The sequence below is a fragment of the Megascapheus bottae genome, chromosome 17 (genome assembly GCF_031878675.1).
Source record: "Megascapheus bottae isolate mThoBot1 chromosome 17, mThoBot2.hap1, whole genome shotgun sequence".
Lineage (NCBI taxonomy): Eukaryota > Metazoa > Chordata > Mammalia > Rodentia > Geomyidae > Megascapheus > Megascapheus bottae.
Genome location: NC_143525.1, coordinates 27,575,426 through 27,599,053, shown reverse-complemented (window position 1 = coordinate 27,599,053; position 23,628 = coordinate 27,575,426). Strand labels below are relative to the sequence as shown.

General features: G+C 46.8%; 1 protein-coding gene across 1 annotated transcript; it reads right to left on the bottom strand.

The window, feature by feature from the left end:
• Positions 1 to 3,307: 3,307 nt before the first annotated feature.
• On the bottom strand, positions 3,308 to 23,486 carry Inpp5k (inositol polyphosphate-5-phosphatase K). The gene is made up of 12 exons (XM_090350465.1): positions 23,179 to 23,486; positions 20,651 to 20,758; positions 20,237 to 20,345; positions 14,228 to 14,344; positions 13,748 to 13,923; positions 13,050 to 13,161; positions 12,109 to 12,218; positions 6,001 to 6,187; positions 4,324 to 4,461; positions 3,980 to 4,063; positions 3,750 to 3,854; positions 3,308 to 3,582 (listed from the first exon to the last, which is right to left on the bottom strand). Exons 1-12 carry the CDS (start codon positions 23,232 to 23,234, stop codon positions 3,523 to 3,525), a joined length of 1,362 nt encoding a protein of 453 aa, XP_090206591.1. The 5' UTR covers positions 23,235 to 23,486; the 3' UTR covers positions 3,308 to 3,522.
• Between the last annotated feature and the right edge of the window lie 142 nt (positions 23,487 to 23,628).

Below are 23,628 nucleotides of genomic sequence, written 5' to 3'. Positions count from 1 at the left end.
GCGCACAGACCACTGAAGCAAAAGCTGCCTGGCAGCCTACTGACTGGCCGCTCAGGAGCCAGGAATCTACGGTCTCACTTGGTTCTGCTTCAAACTCAGCCCCAGGGGAGCTGGCTGGTCCAGCTCCTCAGGACACAGCTGGAACAGTCTAGGTCTGATTGGGAGGCCTCTTGGCTGGAGGGTTGAGGCAGGAAGGGGAGGGGCTGAAGGATGGAGGAAATGCCTGTTGTCCCAGGTAACCAGAGGAGCTGATGTGGGTCCTCCATGGGGGGACCCTGGGCTCCAGGTCAAAGGGTAGAAGGACTTTCCTCTTTGCTCCTGTGACTCCTCCGCTAGGCCTCTCTCACTGTCCAGTCTAATACTAGCTGGAGAGCCCAGTGATTATTCCCCTAGCCAGATGACAAGCCCTCTCCCAAGCAATGAGGAACTCTTAGTAGGTTCTCTATTCCTCTGGCATGTCTCTAAATTGTACTGCCTGAGCGAGCAGCAGATGTCTTGCCTTCCTCTCTTCTACCCTCCCCCCACCCTTGAGTCTTGAACTTATGTTTCAAAGGGTCCTTCTGCCTCGGTCTCCCAAGTACCAGGTGCATGTCATCCACTCTACTATTCCTTGTTTTAGACGGCCAGGTTTGGCCATATTGAGCAGGTGTAAGAAAGGAACAGTAGAAGAGTAAGAGAGGTGGAAGGTTTGGCGCCTCCAGCACTTGAGAGGTTAGTTCCTAGGCTCCTTGGGTTTGCACCTCTAGCCCTTCACTTACTTCAGCTGAACCCTGAGGTTCCCCCTCCTCCCAACCCCGCCCCAATGTTCCTGTTTTTCTCTTGTTGCTAAATCACAGCTGACATTTTCCTGGCCTGGGACTCAGCTCGCCAGTCTCCAGTCATTCCTTATAGGAAGTGAGAATGGGGAAGTGGAGGGGGAAACAGACCTTTCCAAAGGGACAGGCTGGCACGGGAGGGGTAGGTGTCCAATGAGCTTGAGCTGATACTGGTATTTGGTGGGCAGAGATCTCTGGGCATCTTTTTCTCCCTACAGGTTCACCCGCCCAGGAAAGGCCTGCAAAGCTTCCTTCCTTCCTCTGGGAAGCACATCTTGTCAGGACAGGCTCATCTCCAGTGGCCACACAATGGCCCTTATCAGCCCTGGAGCCAGGCGCTGAGACCCAACACACCAAGTCTCACACATTTCCTGTTTCCACCCAGCGGGTCAGGGGTGGGCCCAGAGCAGCCATATCCTGACTGGGGCAGAGAGGAGGGAGAGCAATCCCCTTTCCTTTTCCGCCTCTCAATCACTGCTGGACTCACCCCTCCCAGTGCAGGAGGGGCCTTGCACAGGAGGCTGGGGTAGGAATGTATAAAGTACTAAGTGTAGGAAGGACAGAAGTGAATGTGAGAACAAAAAAGGATCAAGTAGCCAGAGTCAGCCTCAGGTCTTCATAATCCGAATGGAGCAGTGGGTAATTTTTTTTCATAGCAACTGTTCTTTCATGATTTTTTTTTTGTCAGTTGTGGTGCTTGAACTCTGGGCTTAGGCGTTGTCCCTGAGCTCTTCAGCTCAAGGCTACCACCATACCCCTTGCGCCACAGTGCCACTTCCGGTTCTCTAGTGGTTAACTGGAGATAAGAGTCTTGCTACTTTAGTGCTTGGGCTAGCTTTTGAACCGTGATCTTCAGATCTCAGCCTCCTGAGTAGGTAGGCATGAGCCACTGCACCTGGCTTTTTCATAATGTAATAAGCAGACACATTACTTGTATTTTTCTGATAACTGAGACTCATATATGATTAAAAGCAAGGAGAATGGAACACTGATTTAAACCTTGGTTTTCAGGCCCCGTTTCTGCCTATACTTTCAATCCTCACTTCCTATCATGAAGGAGTCACACACACAGTGTAAAAGCCACATTTCTAATTATCCCTCAAAGTAACAGATAATCATTACTTGCTAGAAGCCAGGGAAACAGTTTTTGGGAGAGGGGCAATTCTTAATACATGTAACTGCTAAGGTAGAGTGTAGAGAATAGAGCAATCAGAGTGACTCTCGGTCTGAGGTCAAAGAATGGATGTAACAGTCACAGAGCAACTCCTAAGAGATCTGGGAAGACTTGGCCACTGGCAGAAGGCAACTGACAGGAGTAGGAATAGGCTATTTTCTCGCTGCACTTAGAAAATGCTTAGGTGCTAGAGCCTCAAAAATATCTTTCACTGGAAAGAGGGGATCCTGACAGTGTCTATTAACTAAGCCTTCCATTGAACTCATGGTCCTTATGCCTTAACCTCCCACATGCTGAGATTTCTCCAAAATGACTTGACTTTGACTCCCCTTTCTGCTTAACCCCATACTTTTAGGTTCCAGGGGGTCCAGACAGAAGGTTGGTTGTTTGTTTGCCAGTCCTGGAGCTTGAACTCAGGATCAGGGCACTGTCCTTGAGCATTTTTTGCTTTGACAGTTGGGCCACAACAACCCTTCTGGATTTTTTCTGTGTTTGTGGTACCAAGGAATCAAATCCAGGCCTTTGTGCCTTCCAGGCAAGCACCATACAACGAGGCCACGCTCCTGGCCCATAAACTGATTTTTTTTTTGGGGGGGGGTCAGTCATGGGGTTTGAACTCTGGGCCTAGGCACTATCCTTGAGCTCTTCAGCTCAAAGCTGATGCTCTACCATATTGAGTCACAGCGCCACTGAGACAGGAGTTTTTTGCCAATGACTCATGACAAGGGTGGGGCCAGATGAGCTTGATCTACAAGAATCACTCTGGAAGTCTGTGGCTGCTATTCCTCTACAACCTGTCAACTCTTCAAGGACATGCTAGGGGCACAGGGCCCAACCAAGCTGTGGAAACTAATATGAGTCTAAAGAATTCTCTCTGCTTGAGTCTTGGAACTTCTGAGAAGGACTCCATGCAGAGGGCAAGGGAGGGCAGTGTGCTAGAGGATGACCCTCTATTTTATCCACTTAGTACACTGCTTCTGTTGAAAGCAGGGACTCCAGACCCTCATTCCAGGCTCATCCCTCATGCAGACACACTATGATATGCCTAGACTTCTGGAACCCAATGTTGTTTGTGCCACCATCAGTGGAGTCTGTGTGAATATCTCCCCCCTCTAGGCAGCCTGAGGCCTTGGATGGTGTGACAAGAATGCAAGCCTGTGCCAGATGGGGCATGTGCCTGGCAGGACTGCTTGGGCGGGAACAGGAGTCTGTGTGTAGAAAATCAAGAAATGAAATGCTTGCTGGACAGGCCTTCCTGTCTATAGAGGACTGTCCTCAAATCTTCACTGCTGACAAACTAGTTGCTTTCACTCACATCTCAGCAACAAAAACCTGTATTTAAGTGCCAATTTCAGAGATCTGGCCTAGAGAAAGCAAAGGGAGTCTGGCTGAGCTCCCTCTGGGAGTGTAGGTTACTTGGCTCCTTCCTCAGGGGCAGGGCTGGGCTGGGCCCCTAGTGTTCCTGGCAGTAGTTAAAGCAGAGTCGGCTGCCAGTCTAGCCTCCACCCTGGACTCACTCATTCCTAGTTCAGCTCAGATTCGTGGTTCATCCTCATCCAGTAAATTGTCCTTCAAAAAGAAGCGAAGCGGGATCTGTAGGAATAAAACATGTAGCATAAAGGGGATGTGAAGGTCTTTCTCCACACCTTACTAATACCCCAACTGTTCACAGGTATGAGTTGCTAATGGGGCTCTGGCCTCAGAAAACCAAGGATGGGTCCAAGTCCTTAGTAATACCTTCTCCAACCATTATCCCTTACCTTGAAGGGTTTGCTTATCCCCACTACAGAGTTCAGACTGTTGCTAAAATAACAGAGGAGAAACTCATTCTCAGTCTTAGGGATATCGTTGATGTTGATGTATACCTGTAAAAGGAAAGATAGAAATGGGATCAGCTTTAGGGTCCTGGGCCCTTCCTGGCTTAGTGACAAGTTATTCAACACTCTCCTTCCAGAAGACAAGAGTGTCAGGGCAAGCCCTGGAGATGTACCTGATTCAGGTTGTCGCTCAAGGAGACCTGGTTGTCCCCAGCCCAGACGTAGGACACATAGTCATAAATATGACGCATTCCCACCTGTGAGGGGATCAGATGACATAATTGGTGGTTGGGGAGGGCATGGATCTAAGGAAAACCTAAGGAGAGGGTAGTCTTGCTTTGGGGGCTGGTCACCCCACTGCTTTTCCTTTCTCTGCCAGACCCTAGATTGACAAGTATCCTTGGGGTAGACGAAGGTGAGTTTTTCAGTGTCTCACCCAATTCCTGTAAGTCCCCAGGAGGATAAACGGGGGTGGGGAGCTGTAGTTAAGGGATTCATTGCTTTGCCACCACATTACCTTGTATAGTCCAATCCAGTCCCAGCAGCTGCTGAGGAAGTCTGGGCTGGAGGTGTAGCTGATCAACATGTCATTTTCCATGGTCCACAGGCTCTCAGGCATCATGGTTATCAGTGGAACAGACATTAGTGGGTTCAACTACAAATAGAGGGTGGGAATTAGGTTGAATTCTTTTTGCCAGTCCTTGAGTTTGAACTCAGGGCCTAGGTTCTATTCCTGAGCCTCTCTGTGCTTAAGGCTAGCCCTCTACTATTTGAGCCGCAGTGTTACTTTTTTTTTTTTTTTTTTTTGCCAGTCCTGGGCTTGAGCTCAGGGCCTGAGCACTGTCCTTGGACTTTCTCAAGGCTAGAGCTCTACCACTTGAGCCTCAGCACCACTTCCGGCTTTTTTCCATGTATGTGGTACCAAGGAATTGAACCCAGGTCTTCATGCATGCTAGGCAAGCACTTTAACCACTAGGCCAAACTCCCGGCTCCCACAGTGCCACTTCTGGCTTTTTCTGTGTATGTGGTTCTGAGGAAATAAACCCAGGGCTTCACGCATGCTAGACAAGCACTCTACCACTAAGCCACATTCCCAGCCCTAGGTTGAATTCTTCTAGCACCATTCTCCCTGGGGCAACTGTTTCCCACAGTGACTACCTAGTGTGGTGGAGGAGGAGGGCACACAGGGGAATGGGCATGGAACTCCAGGCGGCTATCCTACCTGACCAAAGGGCCAATGGTTTATTAGCGGGAGTTGCTCTTCTAGGGAGAATGGGGCTGAGAACCAGGAGGGCAATACAGGAATCCTAGCCATGAGGGTGGCAGTGGAGGGGGAAGAGGTAGTTGCTCAGAGGCTTATAACAGAAGCCTGGCAGCTTGCCTTCCTAGGCCTGGCAGAAAAGGAAGCATACAATGGTGGCCATCTGCAGGTCTAAAGACCCAAATTCAGTTTTGTGTATGTGAGGGGTGCTTTGATGAGAATAGCTGGTAAATGGAAGGGCACAATACTGTAAGACAGAGAAAAAGTGAAGGCTAGGGCTGGGGGATGGTGGCTCACACCTATAATCATAGCTACTCCGGAGGTTGAGATCTGAGGATCACAGTTCAAAGCCAGAGGGGGCAGGAAAAGTCCCTGTGAGATTCATCTTTAATTAACTACCTGAAAACCAGAAGTAGTGCTGTGACTCAAAGTGGTAGAGCCTTGAGTGAATTACGTCAGGGACAGCACCCAGGCCTTGAGTTCAAGCCCTACAACCAACCAGCCCAAAACAAAAAAGTGAAGGCTAGGATGTAGCCTGTAGCTTGAAGGAAGTTAATATCAACACAGTCATTAGATGGCAAGGTCCAAGGATGGAGGGAGTGCCCTATGCAATTGGATCCAGGGGTTTACAACAAAGGAAAGAAAGCTCTACTTCACACAGTACATAATAAGCCTAATGGACTCATTGGCCTAAGGGAGAGTAGTAAGAGGAAATAGAAGCCTAGTCACAAGGGCTCAACATGGATTTGACAGAAAGAACTATCAACAGCTCCTAAGAGCTGGGATACCTGACTCTGGAGAAAAGGCAACCATGTTCTCCTACAGATCTCCCCTGGGGAACTGGCTGACATTAGAATCCAGGCCTGGAGGGCTTGGGGATATGGCTCAGAATGGTTGTTCCCCTGCCAAGTGTTGGGCATCCCAGAAGTTCACCTCCAAGTCAAAGGTGCCGGTAACTGGCTTATGGTCACTGATGCTGTACATCATGTAGCTGATGTAGCTCTTCAAAGACAGGAAAAAGTAGGGGGCTGGCAGACAAGGGTTGAGGGGCTTGGTATGGGATTGCCGCTTCAATCTCCACAGGATTCGGTCGGTCCATGCGGGCTTGCGTTTTTTCTCACTGGGGGCAGAGTAGAGGAGAGAAGAAAAGGTTGCCATGACAGCAGGAATGTGCCCTCAGGAGCCCCTAACTCCAGGATCTATCAGCAGCCAAAGGCTCCAGGGTCCTGGGCTAAAGCTGGAAGGATTATGACAGCATCCAAGAGGTTGCCCAAAAGAATCTGGCTTGTGGCCCCCCCTCCCCCCCAAAAAAAAAGTGGTGCATGGCTCAAGTGGTGGAGTACTAGCCTTGAGGAAAGCCCAAGGGTAATGCTCAGACCCTGAGTTCAAGCCCTTGGACTGGTAAAAAAACGGCAAAAAAATGTGGCTGTCCTACTTAGCCAATGACCCTCTGCCTACTCCACATTTTCTTTTTGAAGGGGGTGTTACTGGGGATTTTTACTATGGGCCTTGTACTTGGCTAGGTGGGTGTTCTACCACTTGAGCCATACCACTAGTCCCATATTCTTTTTTTTAACCAGTCCTGGGACTTGAACTCAGGGCCCAGGCACTGTCTCTGAGTTGCTTTATTCAAGGCTAGCACTCTATCATTTGAGCCACAATATCACTTCTAGCCTTTTCTGTTCATGAGGAATCGAACCCAGGGCTTATACATGCTAGGAAAGCACTCTACCACTAAGACACATTCACAGCCCCACCATATTCTATATTTTTATGATACAAATTGAGACTCAAACATTCCATTTCAAAGTTTTGTGTTCCTCAACAAAAGCAGAAAACCAAACTATGTAAAACTTGGATTGTGGAGTTATACAGAGAGGAGTATGATTTTGGTTATTTTGCCACTAGGCCACACTTCTAGCCCCACACTTACTATTTTAAATAAATATTCCAAACAATGTTGTCTCTTTAGCAGTACAGTCTAGCAAATGAGGAGAGCATCATAGTGAACTCCAGAATCTCTAGAATCTGAGACCAGCTGGGGGAGGGTTCTGTCCATGTAATTCAGTTATGTGCCCTAGGGGAAGTGACTTCACTCCTCTCTGCCTCAGTTTCTTCAACTGTAGGATGGGGTGATAACAGCACTTACATCAAAGGCCAACAGCAAAGGTTAAATAAATTAAGGTGCGTCAAGGGAGTGGTTAAAGAGTGGTAACTGGCTAAACTACAATCTGTTAGTTAGATCCTTGGGTTGTTTACTACCACTAGGCCAAACTCCTGCCCTGAGACTTCTACTCTTCCGAGGAGTGTTCAGACACATTGGGAGGTTGCATTCCCACTCTACAGACCAAAGGCACGAAATCCCTAATCTACTGTGGACATTAGGTACTTAGCAAAGTTTAACCCATGGGAAGAACCACACAAATGAACCTTCTTGTGAAAAGCATTACTCCTCCTCAATTTGCTGTGATGATTAAGAGCCTAGATCAACGGGCACTTCAAGAACAACCCTGAGGGGCTGGGAGTTTGGCCTAGTGGTAGAGTGCTTGCCTAGCATGCACAAAGACCTGGGTTCGATTCCTTGGTACCATATACTTAGAAAAAGCCAGAAGTGGTGCTGAGGCTCAAGTGGTAGAGTTCTATCCTTGAGAAAGTCCAAGGACAGTGCTCAGGCCCTGAGCTTAAGTCCAGGACTGGCAAAAAAAAAAAAAAAAAAGAACAACCCTGAGTCCTGGTGAAGCCCCCTCCTTCCTCAGGACCTCTCAAACTTTCCCTCTTTTTCATTTATATGACCAGGCACCTGGCTACACTGCTTTTTTTTTTTTTTTTTTTTTTTTGCAAGTGGGGGCTTGAACCTTGGGCCTAGGCACTGTCCCTGAGCTTCTTTTGCTCAAGGCTAGCACTCTACCACTTAAGCCACAGTGCCACTTCTGGCCTTTTCTGTTTATGTGGTACTGAGGGAATCATGCTAGGCTTCATGCATGCTAGGCAAACACTCTACCACTAACCACATTCCCAGCTCTAACTGGTTATTCTTTCATTCAAGATTTATTCTATGCCAGAAAAAATAGGAAGATGACAAACAACTGAAAGATTCACTTTTCTGAAGTGTTTCAGACTGACTCCAGAACCTTGAATCCTACCTTCAGCCACTTAAGCTTGACTACAAACAGGATGGGAAATGGAAAGGCAGGATAAATATGTACATTATGGAACGTATCTTTGCAGCTCTACGCTTCTCATAATAACCAGAGGTTGGGTGTGGCTCTATCATGCTAGCTCCTTGGAAAGCAGAGATTGGAGAGATTATAGTTTGAGGCTAGTTTAGGTAATACATAAGCAAAATTCCCTATCAACCTATGGCCAGCTAGTTATAGTTGTGCATACCTATCATCCCAGCTACAAAGAGGGTAAGTAGGATGATGGTGGTCTAGGCTAGTCTGTACAAAAAGACTATTCCCAAAAATAGATAAAGCAAAAAGGGCTTGGAGTTATGGCTCAAGTGGTAGAATACCTGTCTAGCAAGATCAAGGCCCTGAGTTCAGCATCTACTACTACATAGGCATAAAATAAATAACACCTAAAGAGTGACCTTTTTGTGTAGTAGACACTATGACAGGTGTCCCGTGAACAGTTCCAATCTTTCCAAGATCCTCTTATAGGCATATTTTTCTCCACTGAAGGCATGACGCTGAAGCTGATAGGCTACTTGGTCCAGGTGAAGGCGGGATACTTGCTCTGGTCTGCTGACTACAGGGTTTGCGTGTCTTTCATTGCTCTCTAATATCCCCCCTAACGAGCTCCACTGGCTCCATTCGCAGTGGTAAGAACTGTCCGGTAGTGTGCATCACCAGTGCGCTTTCACTAAGACTTTTTGGCTAAGTGGTTTGAGGAGGACAATTGCTCATATGTTAAATGAACATGCCTTTACTTCCAAAAAAAAAAAAAATGATGTACCTCTGCAAGATGCTCTACTAGCCAGGTGCTGCTGGCTCACACCATAATCTCCTGCTGCTCAGGAGGCTGAGATAGGTGGTTCAAAGCCAGCCTGGGTAGATAAGAGTCCATAGGCGCTTATCTGCAATTAGCTACCAAAAAGCCAGAAGCAGAGTTGTGTGGCTCAAGTGATACAATTCTAGCTTTAAGCACAAAAACTCAGAGACAGAACCTAGGTTTTGAGTTCAAGCCCCAGGTCTAGGAAAAAAGAGAAAAAGAAAGGAAAAAAGTACTACACAGATGGAGCCAGTCACTTGACCCCAGAGCAGGAATGTGTCCAATTTCTTGGTATGAAAACACTTCTCCCTTCCACTTTCTGTAGATGGCTTCTAAATGTCTAACTGAACTCTAGGGCCATGGCTAACCATTAAGAACTTGCTGTCTCTGCGATGTAAGTTCATTTAATATCTTTGCAACACAAATATTAACTAATTTTGCTCATACTATCTATCCCCTGCTCATTGCCTAAGGAGAGGCTGTCTGCATGCATAATGGGAAACGTAACAAAATCTAGTGCAATCCCTGACTCTTAACAGGATTTCCCTCCCACTCTGCCCTCAGCCCTTTCACCCTCCTCTGTAATGGAGCTATCCTCGTTTCTCATTACATCTTGGCTCAGGGCTGGTCAAAGCTACATTCCATTCACTGCACACAAATCACCCAGTCTTTCTGTATGGCTCAACAGGCTTACAAATTACAACAGTCATTTTAAACAGGCCATAGTCTCGTCTGGGTCAGGCTCCCTCAAGGTGCCTCTCACCAGTGGTTTTTACAAACTGGAAAGTCTGCCTTTCTTCCTTTGGTCCTCTCTGCAGCTTCTTTCAATATACTCTCCTTGGGGCTGGCATATAGCCTAGTGACAGAGCATTTGCCTAGCAAATGAGGCCCTGGGTTTGATTCCCCAGTACTAAAAACAAAAAAACCAAAACACCAAAAACAACAACAGAACCCCAAACAAACAAACAAACAGAAACAAAGCTCTTTGCCAAGTCACTGACCTCCTGCTGGTACATGTACAGAGATATGGAAGCCTTTTGCTGGTTAACTCATGGCTAGAGTGGTAATTATTTGTATCTTCTTGCCAGATGTGTATAAATACCACGTTTCCCTTTTGTCCTCTTACACTTCCAATTCAAATATATGCCAGGAATCATCTTAATACTGATTTTTTTTTTTTTGGCAAAGGCAAGCTGCATCCTAAAAGCACCACTGATACATGGTATGCGCAAGGATTGATGGCAGCACAGTGAAGGAGAAACTCAATGAGCTAAGGGAGAACAGAAAGCCTTCTTGGTAACACTGTATTAACTGGCCTTCAAGGATGGGTAAGTTTCACTGCACTGGTTGTCAGGTAGGCTCAGTCCTGTGTATCATAGGAACTGATAGCTGTCTCTGGACCCTGGCTCCAACAAGGAATTTCTTTTTTTTTGGCGGGGGACGGGGGGGATTGGTCATGGGACTTGAACTCTGGGCCTGGGAGTTGTCCCTGAGCTCTTCAGTTCAAGGCTATCACCCTTGAGCCACAGTGCCACTTCCGGTTTTCTGGTGGTTAACTGGAGATAAGAGTCTCATGGACTTTAGTTCCTGGGCTGGCTTTGAACTGGGATCCTCAGATCTCAGCTTCCTTAGTAGCTAGGATTACAGGCATGAGCTACCACACCTGGCCAACAAGGAATTTTTTTTATTGTATTTTATATTTTTATGTCTCTAGTTTCTGCCTAGTTTAAAAGAGACAACAAAAACTTATGGGTGAGAATGAGAGGGGAAAACTAGGAAAGAGCCCAAACAAACATACTCATTACCTGACTTATGTAACTGTAACCCCTCTCTGTATATCACCCTTAGAAAACACACACACACACACACACACACACACAGTGCTAAAACTTGAACCAAGGGCCTTGTACATAGTATATAAGGTTAAGAGCTCTACCACTATATCACATCTTGAAATCAAGTGACAGATGTTTCAGCTTTAAAGGTCCCAATCAGTTCCTCTGAGGTCTTGCAGCTTCCATGCTGATACTAATTTTTTTTTTTTTTTTTTTTTTTGGTTGGTGGTGGAGCTTGAACTCTGGGCCTGGATGCTGTCCTTGAGTTCTTCAGCTCAAGGCTATTGCCTTAACCCTAGAGACACAACATCATTTCTGGTTTTCTGGTGGTTAATTGGAGATAAGAGTCTTATGGACTTTAGTGCCCAGGCTGTCTCTGAACTATGATCCGATCTTCAATCTCAGCCTCCTGAGAAGCTAGGATTACAGGCGTGAGCCACACATCCGGCCTGATGTGGCCCGGGCTATGTGGCCCTACCAGGCAACTAGAGCCTGCCCTTTTACCTCTTTTCCTGCCTGGTCTGTTGCCCTGGCTGCTCCCTGTCTCCACAGTTCACTGCCTCTTTGTGTCAGCTGCCTTGGCTATGACCCCATCCTATCTTGCTCCACACTGAAATGGTTCACTATCTCGCTTTCCTGGGCAGGGGTACTTTGGCTCTGTTGAGCTACTTCCAGAACTAGCCTGTAGATCTGGCCTGCTATTCATCCCTTATCCTCCAGGGATGGCTGATGAGATGGACAGCATTGTAAGCACTGTCTCTATCGTGTTCCCTATGAAGTTCTCCATTGTTCTTTATCTTCTCACATAGTATCTGACCCACTCCCAGGCTGGGGTAAGGACACTTAGTGTAAGTTACTAGCTAAACCAAGCTTTTTGCCCCATCTGGAGACCAGAAGGCCATGGGAAGTAGAGGCAATGGTTCCCAGAAAGCTGGAGTCCCTTTCCTTCTACGTCAGTGCTCCCTCCCCAGTCTCTTCAAGCTTCTTCTACCAATATCTGAACCTTGTCAGCACCAGCTTCCCCTCCTACTTTCTCTGAGGCAATCTAGGACAGTTCCCACAGTCAGAACCTCATGTGGGGGGCAGGAGGTGCCACTCCTGAGAAGTGATATCTGGAGCTATTCCTGCTTCCCTAACACTTCTATTCTGAGACAGCTCCTGCTGCCACTAGAGCGGGCATAATCTCACCTCCTGGAATCCTTTTCCTCCTTACCTGGTGTCATAGTTGTTGGACTTCTTATCAAACTTGTAGGTGGGTGGGAAGAGCAAGGGGCCCTCCTGGAACTCCCGGAGCAGTGGGTCACCTCTCCTGGCAATTCTGAGCTATAGATAAAGGCAGAGCTTCCATTGCCCCACAGTCCTGACCCATGGGCCCAGCATCCTACTTCACTTCCTTATTGCTGCTATGGCTACCACAGTGGCTTCTCCTCTCCCAGGAGAATCATTCTAGAAATATGACCCCACATATACAGACAAGGCGGCTGCCTGTCATTTCCTAGTATTTGGAATATAGGAAGCAAACTCTGAATTCCAGGTCTCTAGAGGTCATCAGTACACCTGCATCAAAGGGAAACCTAAGTGAGCCTATGGGGTGGTATTTCATCCTTTAGGAGGTAAACAAGGATTGGGACAGGAAAGAGGACAGGGATATAAGTGGGCTGATGCATGGTGTGGGACAATGACAGACAGAAAACCCTTCCAGGTTCCTATTCCAAAGCACACTAGCAGCTCCTTCAGATCACAGGTGAAGATCAGGCACTGACAAGTTAGTCCTACTGCTCTCCCCATGTGCAAAGCTCTGGTAGACTCCCCTCCCTACCAATTGAGAAAAGAGAAGCCACCAGGAAATCTGGGCACTGCACTCTATACTTTTCTTTTTTCTTTTTTATTGCCAGTCCTGGGCTTGAGCTCAGGGCCTGAGCACTGTCCTTGGACTTTCTCAAGGCTAGAGCTCTACCACTTGAGCCTCAGCACCACTTCCGGCTTTTTTTCTATGTATGTGGTACCGAGGAATCGAACCCGGGTCTTCATGCATGCTAGGCAAGCACTTTAACCACTAGGCCAAACTCCCGGCCCTGCTCTCTATACTTTTCATATGGACCTCTTCACTGGGCTCAGATTATTATTTCTAGGGACCTTCCCCTCATTTGATACCTGATCCTTCTCCCACAGCTCGCTGAAGTTCTTATTTGTTATGGATTCCCGGACAAAGTGCAAGCCAAAGTCCTCAATCCGAAAGTTCATGTCTCCAAACCACAGAATAAGGCTTCAAAAAGAAAAGGGGGGGGGGGATAACCTGAGGTTTGTGATGAGGTCAGCAAAGTAGAAACAACAGGTGGCTTTAGTCTGCTCAAACCAAGGGCTGTTGGGGAGCAGAACGTTTAAGGGTGGTGCCAGTGAGAAGCCAGGTGCTAGGAGAGGATCAGGTGAGGACAAGGGTATGCATGGGTTTAGTAGGATTGATCTCATGATGATGTACATCATTCAAGGCAAAGAGAACAGTTCAGAGGGGTGTATGGCAAATGTGCAGCAGGCTCTAGCCCTCTCTTCTGCTTTCTCAACTGGCCAGCAGGGCATGCTAAAAACAAACTCCTGGTGATCTTGGGGACCAAAAGGTTTTGACCTGAGATGTTTAGGAGCACCTTAGGTATTCTAGAGAGAGGAGCTAGCGGAAAGGAACCCCAGGCAGGCAAAGCTGGTGGGTCAGCAGATGGGATAGAGTGAGGAGTAGGAGGAAGGGAAGAAGATAGAACACTACTGACTGGTTGGGGAGCAGAGACTGGACAGATGATGCTAGCCTGGGCTGGCATTAGGGAGAGGGCAGGGGTGTCAGCTTGCAACTCCAGGCTCACTCATGATCCAAGACGTTCGGGATAGCAGATCCCTCAAAATTCTGTGTCTCCAGGATCCGATCAAAGTGTTCCAACCGCTGGTCATTGTTGTATAGATGGGGAGGCAGGTGGCAGTTGATGATACTTACATAATAGCCATAAAGTTTCAGGCAGATGTTGACTCCCCCTTTGTTCCCCTGGTAAGACAGGTGGACAGAAATCTAAGCAGCCACTCTTGATTGGACATACCTTCTGTTCCCAATTTTATCTCCCCTAGGACCTCCCAGAGATAGACACGTAGCTCCTCATGGTCCCATGGTAAACTTTCCATGCACAGGGTCAATCCACAAAGCCTGGGGTCTGATGTTCCTCTGGAGGAGGAGGAGTATGCAGTGCGCAAGGGATGGATATAGTACCAAGATTTTACTTCTTCTTTCTTTTGCCCAGCTCCAAAGCTCCCAGCTTTCTAGTTCAAGCTTCAAATAACAGCTCAGTCCTTACCCAGTACCCGTAGAGGCCAGTGGGAGTAGACTTCGTAGAGAGGATCTGGATGTAGGGCAGATGCTGATACTTGGCAAAGAGCAGTAAGAGAAGTCCCTGCATGCGAACATGAGAGATCTGAAGCAAAGTAAAAACAAAAGTCATTCATTAACTAAATATGCTAAGTGCATCCCTGCTACGCCAAGGTTAGAGCATCTATACAAAATGCCCTGTCCAAGTATCCATGGTATCTTAGTTTGAGACTTAAAGAGTTTTATTTTATCCCCAAGTTGAAGTTTCAGTGTGCCTTTTCAGTTGAAAAGGGGGACAAGAGGCCATCAGGATACCCAGCAATCAGAAGGGCACCAATTCTTCAACTCTAGCATGCCTGCACGCTCATTTCACCTGATGAGATGCTTTGAATGCTTCCCAAGTAGATCAAGCCTCTTTCTCATGGGCAAAGCAGCAAAAAGATTATAACACAGATATTTTGAAATTTATTTGACAGCTGTTATTTTTCGGCTTGATTCTTTTTTTTTTTTTTTGCTAGTCCTGCGGTTTGAACTCAGGGCCTGAGCACTGTCCCGGGGCTTTCTCAAGGCTTGCAGTCTGTCACTTCAGCCACAGCACCACTTCTGACTTTTTTTGTATATGTGGAACCAAGGAATCGAACCTAGGTATTTGTGCATGCTAGGCAAAGCACTCTACCACTAGGCTACATTCTTGGTCCCTGGTATGAGGATCCTTAAATGAAAGGAAAGAAGAGAGGTTTCTAGGGTACTAGAAATGTTCTGAATCGTGACTTCACTGATGGTAATACTAGTACGAATTTTCAGGGAAAAAAAAAAAAACCTACCAAACTGTGGGCTGGGAGTGTAGCCTAGTGGTAAGGTGCTTGCCTAGCATGCAGGAAACCCTGGGTTTAATCCTCAGTACCACATAAACAGAAAAAGCCAGAAGTGGCACTTGGGCTCAAATGGTAGAGTGCTAGCCTTGAGCAAAAGAAGCTTAGGGACAGTACCCTGGCCCTGAGTTCAAGCCCCAGGACTGGCAAAATATAAATAAATAAAAAAATAAATAAACCCACCAAACTTCACACTTGGCTTTCCGTACTTTTCTGTATATTCTCAGTGAAGGAAAAAAAGTAAAAACAAACAAACAAAAAAGCAACTACTAAGCCAGCACCAGTAGCTCATGTTTGTGATCCTTACTATTTGAAGGATCATGGTTTGATGCCAAGCCTGGGCAAAAAAATTCAAACTTTAATTTCAAAAGAAAAAAAAAAGAGCAAAAAGCCAGGCTGGAGGCATAGCTCAAGTCATAGAACACCAGGTGAGCAAACAAGACAAGTAAATGAAAGGCCCTAAGTTCAAAGCCCAGTACTGCCACAAAATAAAAATTTAAAATTTGACACATACCTCCCCCCACACACACTATGAAAAGGATACCCAAGGGGCTAGAAATGTGGCTTAGTGGTGGATTGCTTGCTTAGCATGCATGAAGTTCTGTGTTTGATTCCTCAGTACCACATAAACAGAAAAAGCTAGACTAGCATTGTGGCTTAGCTGGTAGAGTGCTACCTTTGAGCAAAAATAAAAAGAAGGTAAGGGACAGTGCCCAGGCCTTTAGTTTAAGCCCCAGGACTGGCAAAAAAAGAAGGAAGGAAGGAAGGAAGGAAGGAAGGGAGGGAGGGAGGGAGAGAAGGAGAAAGGGAAGGAAAGGAAAAGAAACTTTAAAAATCCACTATAAATAGATTATTGGGCTGGGAGCTTAGCCTAGTGGTAGAGTGCTTGCCTAGCATGTATGAAGATCCAGGTTTGATTCCTTAGTGCCACATACATAGAAAAAGCCAGAAGCACTGTTGTGGCTAAAGTGGTAGAGTCTTAAGAAAGCCCAAGGACAGTGCTCAGCCCTGTGTTCAAGGCCTAGAACTGGCAAAAACAACAACAACAACAACAAAAACCTAAAACATTATTGGGCTGGTAGTGTTTGCCTAGCATACATGAAGCCCTGGGTTCGATTCCTTGGTACTACATACACAGAAGCCCCAGGACAGGCAAAAACAAAAACAACAAAACAAACAAAAAAACATAATAAGCCAAGTGTGGTGGTGTAGGACTCAAATACTCAGGATGTTGAAGCAGGAAGATCAAGAGTTCAAGGCTGGCCGGGAGTTTGGCCTAGTGGTAGAGTACTTGCCTAGTATGCATGAAGCCCTGGGTTCCATTCCCAGTACCACATACCTAGAAAAAGCCAGAAGTGGCGCTGTGGCTCAAGGGGAAGAATGCTGGCCTTGAGCAAAATAAAGTCCAAGAATAGTGCACAGGCCCTGAGTTCAAGCCCCAGGACTAGTCAAAAAAAAAAAAAAAAAAAGAGTTCAAGGCCAAGCAAAATGTAATGTAGGTGTCTCATCCCTGTAATCATAGCTACTCAGGAAGCTGAGATCAGTATCACCGTTCAAAGGCAGTTTGGGCAGATAAATCCCAGAGACTCTTATCTCCAATTAACCAGGAAAAAGCCAGAAGTGGTAATTGGAATATCAATGGTAAGAGCAAAAGCCCAGTGAGAGCCTCAGTTCGTCTCAGTATCAGAATATATGTACACACACATAAGTACACAGGAAGAGTTCAAGGCCAATCTGGACTCCACAACAGAATTCTATCTCAATAAAGCCATGGCTGTATATCCATGAAGACATAGGGATGACAGTATGAAAGACATGGGCTTGCAGTTTGGAGAGAATACCATCTATCAAAGGGCTTCATAGTTCATTTAGAACCTTCCCCAACTCTCTAGGAAAATCACTGTTTTATAGATGTGAAACAGACTCAGGAGCCTAATTGGCTAATAGCCAATCCTAGTCTACATTTGTCAAAATGCCTAGTGTCTGAGTGACAGGGACTGAAGTGGGAATGAGCTACAGACAGTAACCCTCTCTCTCAGGTTCAGGCTGTCTACACCCACTACCTGAGTAGCTGTTTCCGGAGCATGAGGTACAGAGGCCAAGGAGGAAATCCCCGGGCGGGGAGTATGTACTGGGGCCTTCCAGGAATTATGAAACTTGGTCCCACAGGCCAGGAGCCCTAGCACAGTACAGAAGTCAAAGCAGGGAGAACCCCTAAATCAGTCCTGAGCAACGGAGGCATTGGAATATGAGGTTTGGCCCAAGGTTGCTACAAATGTTCCCTCAACCCCACCTTCTACTTCAAGTCTTCTCTCCCATTCAGAAGCATATATGACATCTGAAGTAGGGGCAGGGCTACATTATGAGGGACTGAGTCCCAGGGTCAGGACTGTGCCAGGAAAAGTGATAAAGACTCAAGAATAGACTCAAGCTAAATCCTAACCCACAAAACAGTTTTAGACTACTGGGCTTCATTTTGCAGATCAGGAGCAGTTAGTGGGAGGCAGAGAGAATGTAGTAAGAGTAGGAGAGCATCAGACTGGGAGAAAGGGTGGGACTGTGGGAAAAAGTAGACTTGTAGGGAAGGAGACTCCAAATGGAAGGAGTAAAGTAGAAGGAGCTAAAGCAGGGACTGGTAGGAGGTGTCAGGAGCTTTGGCATAGCAAAAAGAGGTCAACCCCAGGCTTCTCAACTTATAGCTAGCAAATCCCATCTGAAAGAACAGGCTATAAACAGGACTTGCCTGTCCATCTCAATTTGTGGCTGGAGGGAGGAGGGGCATCCGCTTTGGGTGCCTAGCCCTCAGGCTGGCCTACCAATTTCGGAGGCCACTTGGATGGAATGGATTGTGTCCCTGCCTCAAGCTGAGCTAATTTCCTTGGCTTCACTCCATCCTACCAATCTTTTGGCAGTTAGCTAAGGCGCAAGGAGGACTGCAGTATTGGGATGTGAGTGGGGCAAGAAGCCAGAAGAGAGAGCCTCTATGTTTGATGTGAAGAGAACCAAGGACTCAAGGGCTAGCATATTCTAGCCTCAACAAGACTAAATCTTGTCTTCTTCCTTCTCAGAGCTCTTGCTCCAGCACCCTCAGGAAAAATAAAGTAACAGATGATGATAACAATGATGATTATCACTATTGTCTGGTGGTGACAAATAATATGTCTTTTGACATGCTTGGCAAATACCCTAACTACCTCAGTCATACCCCTACCGAAAGTAAAAGAACTACTTTTTTTTTAAATGATTTTATTAACACTGATTTTTACATCATATTTCAAATTTTATATTTAACAAACAAGTATTCAAGAAGGGAATCTCTATATGCAATCACTGGCACATAGATTTTAGAACATAATTAAAATTAAGCTGAGGGTTTGTATGTCACAGATACATATTAATCTATATAATAAAACATTTCTATAGAATATATATCCCTGGGGCCGGGAGTTGGCCTAGTGGTTAAAGTGCTTGCCTAGCATGCACGAAGACCCGGGTTCGATTCCTCGGTACCACATACATAGAAAAAAGCCGGAAGTGGTGCTGAGGCTCAAGTGGTAGAGCTCTAGCCTTGAGAAAGTCCAAGGACAGTGCTCAGGCCCTGAGCTCAAGCCCAGGACTGGCAAAAAAAAAAAAAAAAAAATATATATATATATATATATATATATCCCATCATAGATTTTTTTTTTTTTTGCCAGTCCTGGGCTTGAGCTCAGGGCATAAGCCCTGTCCTTGGGCTTTCTCAAGGCTAGAGCTCTACCACTTGAGCCTCAGCACCACTTCCGGCTTTTTTCTATGTATGTGGTACCGAGGAATCGAACCCGGGTCTTTGTGCATCCTAGGCAAGCACTCTACCACTAGGCCAAACTCCCGGCCCCCCATCATAGATTTTTATGTCTATGTTTATATCTCCAAGACCATGTCCATAACCTTGGGTACCCAAATATTGAGTCATCACACTTGTATGAAAGAATTAATTTTAAGGAACATGAGTGACCCAGGGATGGCCACAGAAAAAATTCTGGTATTCTTAGAAGCTGTGAACTAGGTGATTTGGTTGGGTGTATGTTCATTCCTCAGGTGTGCAGGGCAGAAATAAGATTTGTCAACCTAGAGCCTTCTTGCATATTCTCCTATAGTATAAAATTTCCCCCAATAGTACAGTGGGCTCTCAGACCAAAAACCTTTTCCTCTGTACATAGATAGCTCCGGTTTCCTAACCTCTGGGTCTATAGAAATTTTATTTTATTATTTATTTAAGTCATTGGGCTTGAACTCAGCCCGGGCACTGTCCCTGAGCTCCTGTTCTGTCTCTATCTCGCTCTCTTTTTAGCCATGGGGCTTGAACTTGGGGCCTAGGTACTTTTCCTGAGCTCTTTGCTCAAGACTAGCACTCTACCACTTTGAGCTACATTTCTTTTCTTTCTTCCTTTTTTTTTTTTTTTTTTTGTAGGTAATTGGAGATAAGAGTCTCATGAAGTTTTTTGCCTGGGCTGGCTTTGAAACTTAATCCCCAGGTCTCAGCATCCTGAGTAGCTAGGATTACAGGGGTTGGGTCATCAGTGCCCAGCTTGATTTTTCTTTTTGAGACAAGGTCTCATTATGTAGCACAGGCAGACTTGGATTGCTCAGTCCTCCTGAATCTGTTTCCTGAATGGTAGGATTACAGATATGCAATACCATACCTTGCCAACCCATGTGATTTCTGAGCTTTAGTTTTATCTTTAAAATACTCCATTTCAAGAGTTAAGATCTTAAAACAATGTACATAAAGATCTTAATTTCTAATGCTCCACGCCAAGTAAGCACTCCATAAATGGTGGCAATTATTACACTCAGATTTTGAGCTGGGCAGTGAGTAGGTGGGGCAAGGGTAGACACTGAGATGATAATAAGCTCAGTTACACCTCCTCCAAGAATTCTCTGAAGGTGACAAATATCAATGTGTGAAACTAACCCCTTGTCTGTGGAACAGCATATGCAGGCAGGAGCCCCAGGGAGCCTGATACAGTAATGTTTAAACTTTTAATAAATTGGGAAAAGTATGAATGTGGGAGTAAGAACCCATCACAACTGGAGGCTGGTGAAAAGTAAGACACACTTCTCCATCATCCACACACTTTACTTACCTTGATGAAATTCAGAGGGGAAAGTACATCCATGAAGAAACTGCTCCATGGGTCTTCAAAGGCAGTGTCAGAAAGGAGGCTTATGATCCCAGAGTTCATTTCCTGCAAACTGACCATTCGAGGTTGGATGTTCATCCTCTGCTCTGGAGAATATTACTTCTACCACAAATACTTAGTATTGCCCTCACCCAGACCCTCGGTTCTGATGACCACAACTTCTCCCTCCCTCAACTATCTGGTCATTACTTTCAATCCCTTCCCATTGCTGACTCTAGACAAGAGACACAATGTTGATCCCAATAAGGATGAAAGGCCCTCATCTTCAGAGTCCAAAACAAGAGAGGATAGGTTACATGGTAGGTATCGTCTCCAGGGCTAGAGGGTAGGTGAATGGGGGATCCTGCAGAAACGTACCCAATGATATACATGTCCAGATTCAGGTTCTGGTTGTTAAGGAGAAGTAGGTCACTCAGGTCTTGAGGGGGAGCTGCTGAGGCCACATTCCATGTCACAACATGTATACTGTAGTAAGGAGGCAAAGGAAAGGCTAAGAAGAAGGTTGACATCTTGTCTATATAATGGACAGAGATTTAAGCCTGCTAATGGCTGCCACTGCAGCCATGGGGCTTTAACTCTGGGCCTGGGCTCTGTCCCTGAGCTCTTCAGCTCAAGGCTACCGCCCAATCCTTGAGCCACAGTCCCACTTCCCATTTTCTAGAGATTAAATGGAGATAAAAGTCTCACTGCCAGAGCCAGCTGGCTCTGAACCTCAATCCTCAGATCTCAGCCTCCTGAGTAGCTAAGATTTCAGGCATGAGCCACCATGCCCCGTGGAAATCTGTTTCTACATATGGTATCTGCTTGGTCTTCACTTTTGTCCACTGAAATAGGAATCTCTACCCTAGACTGGCTCCTCCACGCAGGCATACAGCTGCCCATATCTGGGCAGTACTCGGTGCAAAAGGAACCCAAAGGCTTTTAGGAACAATGATGGATGGCTGCTGAATAGCCAGCAGTTGGTTAACTTACCAGCTCCTCCAGCTAGCCATACCTCAGCCAGCAGTCAGCAACTTCCTACTATCACTCTTCAAGCCAGGGGTTGTACCTGTAAGAGGCCTCAAATTTCAAAAATAACAGGCCAGACACTAGTGGCTTGTCCCTGTATTACAGAAGACTGAGATCTGAGGCTCACAATTTAAAGCCAGCCCAGACAGGAATATTGTGGGACTCAATTAATCTTCAATCATCATCAAAAAGCCAGAAGCAGAGCTGTGGCTCAAGTGGCAGTGCTAGTGCTGACCAAAAAATTCTCAGGCAGCATCCAGGCCCTGAGTTCAAACCCTAGGACGGGCAAAAACAGAACACCATCACATTCTCTCCTACCTAGTAGACTCCCTAAACACAAAAAATTCTACCAAGTCCTCAGGGAGTCCTGAGGAAATGCTGCTAACAGGTTTCCAACACCTGTCTCAAGAATCTATCTTTGGGGCCGGGAGTTCGGCCTAGTGGTAGAGTGCTTGCCTCGTATGCACAAAGACCCAGGTTTGATTCCTTGGTACCACATACATAGAAAAAGCCAGAAGTGGTGCGGTGGCTCAGGGTAGAACACTAGCCTTGAGGAAAGTCCAGGACTGGCAAAAAAAAGAGTCTATCTTCACTTTTACAATAACAATAAAAAATTTAAAAAGAGCCTATCCTCTACTGGGAAAAGTTATCATTTGAATAATGTTCTCCATTATTAATGCCATGCAAATTAAGAGGACTAGACCAGCAGCTCTCAGATAACACTCTGTCCAAACAGCCTCTCAGGAGAGATTTGAAGTGTTTTTTTAAATTTATTTATTTTTAAGTAGTAAGGCTCTTCATCTGGAGAAGGACCTCTAAGAGGAGTCCCTTGAAGATTCTTTGAGTAGTTATAGCAACACTCCAAGGAAGCCCAAATGGTGCTGAGGACACAGCAGCAGAAACTGCAGTAGCTACAGACACAGTACAGCCACCAAACCTATGAGTTTCAGGAACACTGTGAGAAGGTATGGAAGCACCTGCAAGCAGCTAAAGACCCAGAATGGGTGAGGAGGACTATAGAGTAGTGGGACGATTGTTGTAAAACACCTCTTCTTCACCAGACCCTGTTCTTAAGAGGCTCTAAAAACACATGAATTGAAGAAATTCGTGGCCAGCTTTAAACATCCTGTCACTCCCTATAACATGAACATAAAATACAAAGTCACCTTCTCAAGAACCCGATGAGATTCATTTGTTTACGATCTCCCCCTACTGTCCAACTGAGGATTAAGGCTCCCTGGTTTCCCAGGCACTACTAGCTTTAAGCAGTTGGGGTTTCCTGCCCCAACTCTGTCAGTTTCAACTATCAGCAACAAATCCCCACAGGCACTTGGTCTAGTTGGGTGGAAAACAGAAGTCGGATTTTTTCTTTCTGTCTTTCCTCTTAGGTTCAGCTATGAGCAGCAAATCCACGCATCGTGACTGCACACAAGGTTGGCGATTAGTGCTGTTCCTTGTGAAAGAACAGGCATGAGACCAGGCTTCACTAAAGGATCATATCTTAATCCGATTTCGGATATCCAGAGGTCATAGCGAGATCAGAAAGATTCCAAGGTGTATGTGCTGACGAAAAGCAATGAAAGAATTTCTATTCAGAACCGGGGATGAATACGTCTTACCCTCAATAGTCTACAACAGCTGCTTGTCAGAAGTCCCCGAGACCCCTGCTTGGGGCGCCCCAACGGGAACGAGCGAGGCTCACACCCAACATACCCTACTCGACGGTGATGAGGAACCCCGAGGTCTAGGAACCAGGGGAGCCACACAAGGGGCCCCTGCCCTCCCAGCGCTGCCCCGTCCCCAGGCCTGCGTCCCGTGAGAGGCGGGAGGCAGTCGCCGCCAGGGGCCGACCAGCGGGCACGCACGCCGTCCCTCACCAGAGCTTAGTGAGTTTGGGTCCGCTCGGCTTCCGCTGGTTGACAGCCGCCATCATCCCCACCCGGTGGCCCCGCGGGCTCTGGTCTCCTGGCTTCAGCCGGTGGAGGCCAGAGCAGCCTCTCTAGCGCAGGTCTCGCTCGCCCCTCTCTCGCCGGCTTGTTTTCCTTCCGGATTCTGACCGCCCGCCTCGGCTTCCGTAAGAGGCGGACCTTCTACGTAGAGTGCTCGGGGTGGTGAGGCTCGGGACGAGAGGCGGGACTCGCCCACGAGCGCGAAACCGCCAGCCGTTGAGCGGAGGGCTCCGGGACGCGGGGGACGAGGAGGCGGGTCCTGCGGCCACTGTCCCCGCCCACGCGGGGGGAGCCGACGCCCGGACCTGCCCGCTCCAAGGAAGGCGCGCGAGGGGGCGGAGCCGCCACGCGCCTTCCGGCGGAAGCCGCCTCGTTGCC

Coding starts and splice junctions, on each gene's coding strand:
- Inpp5k (XM_090350465.1), bottom strand. CDS start 23,234: ATGATGGCGGCTGTCAACCAGCGGAAGCCGAGCGGACCCAAACTCACT. Junction 13,162..13,747: donor CCGAACGTCTTGGATCATGA/GTGAGCCTGGAG, acceptor TTCTTTTTGAAG/CCTTATTCTGTGGTTTGGAG. Junction 6,188..12,108: donor TCCAACAACTATGACACCAG/GTAAGGAGGAAA, acceptor CTCTGCCCCCAG/TGAGAAAAAACGCAAGCCCG.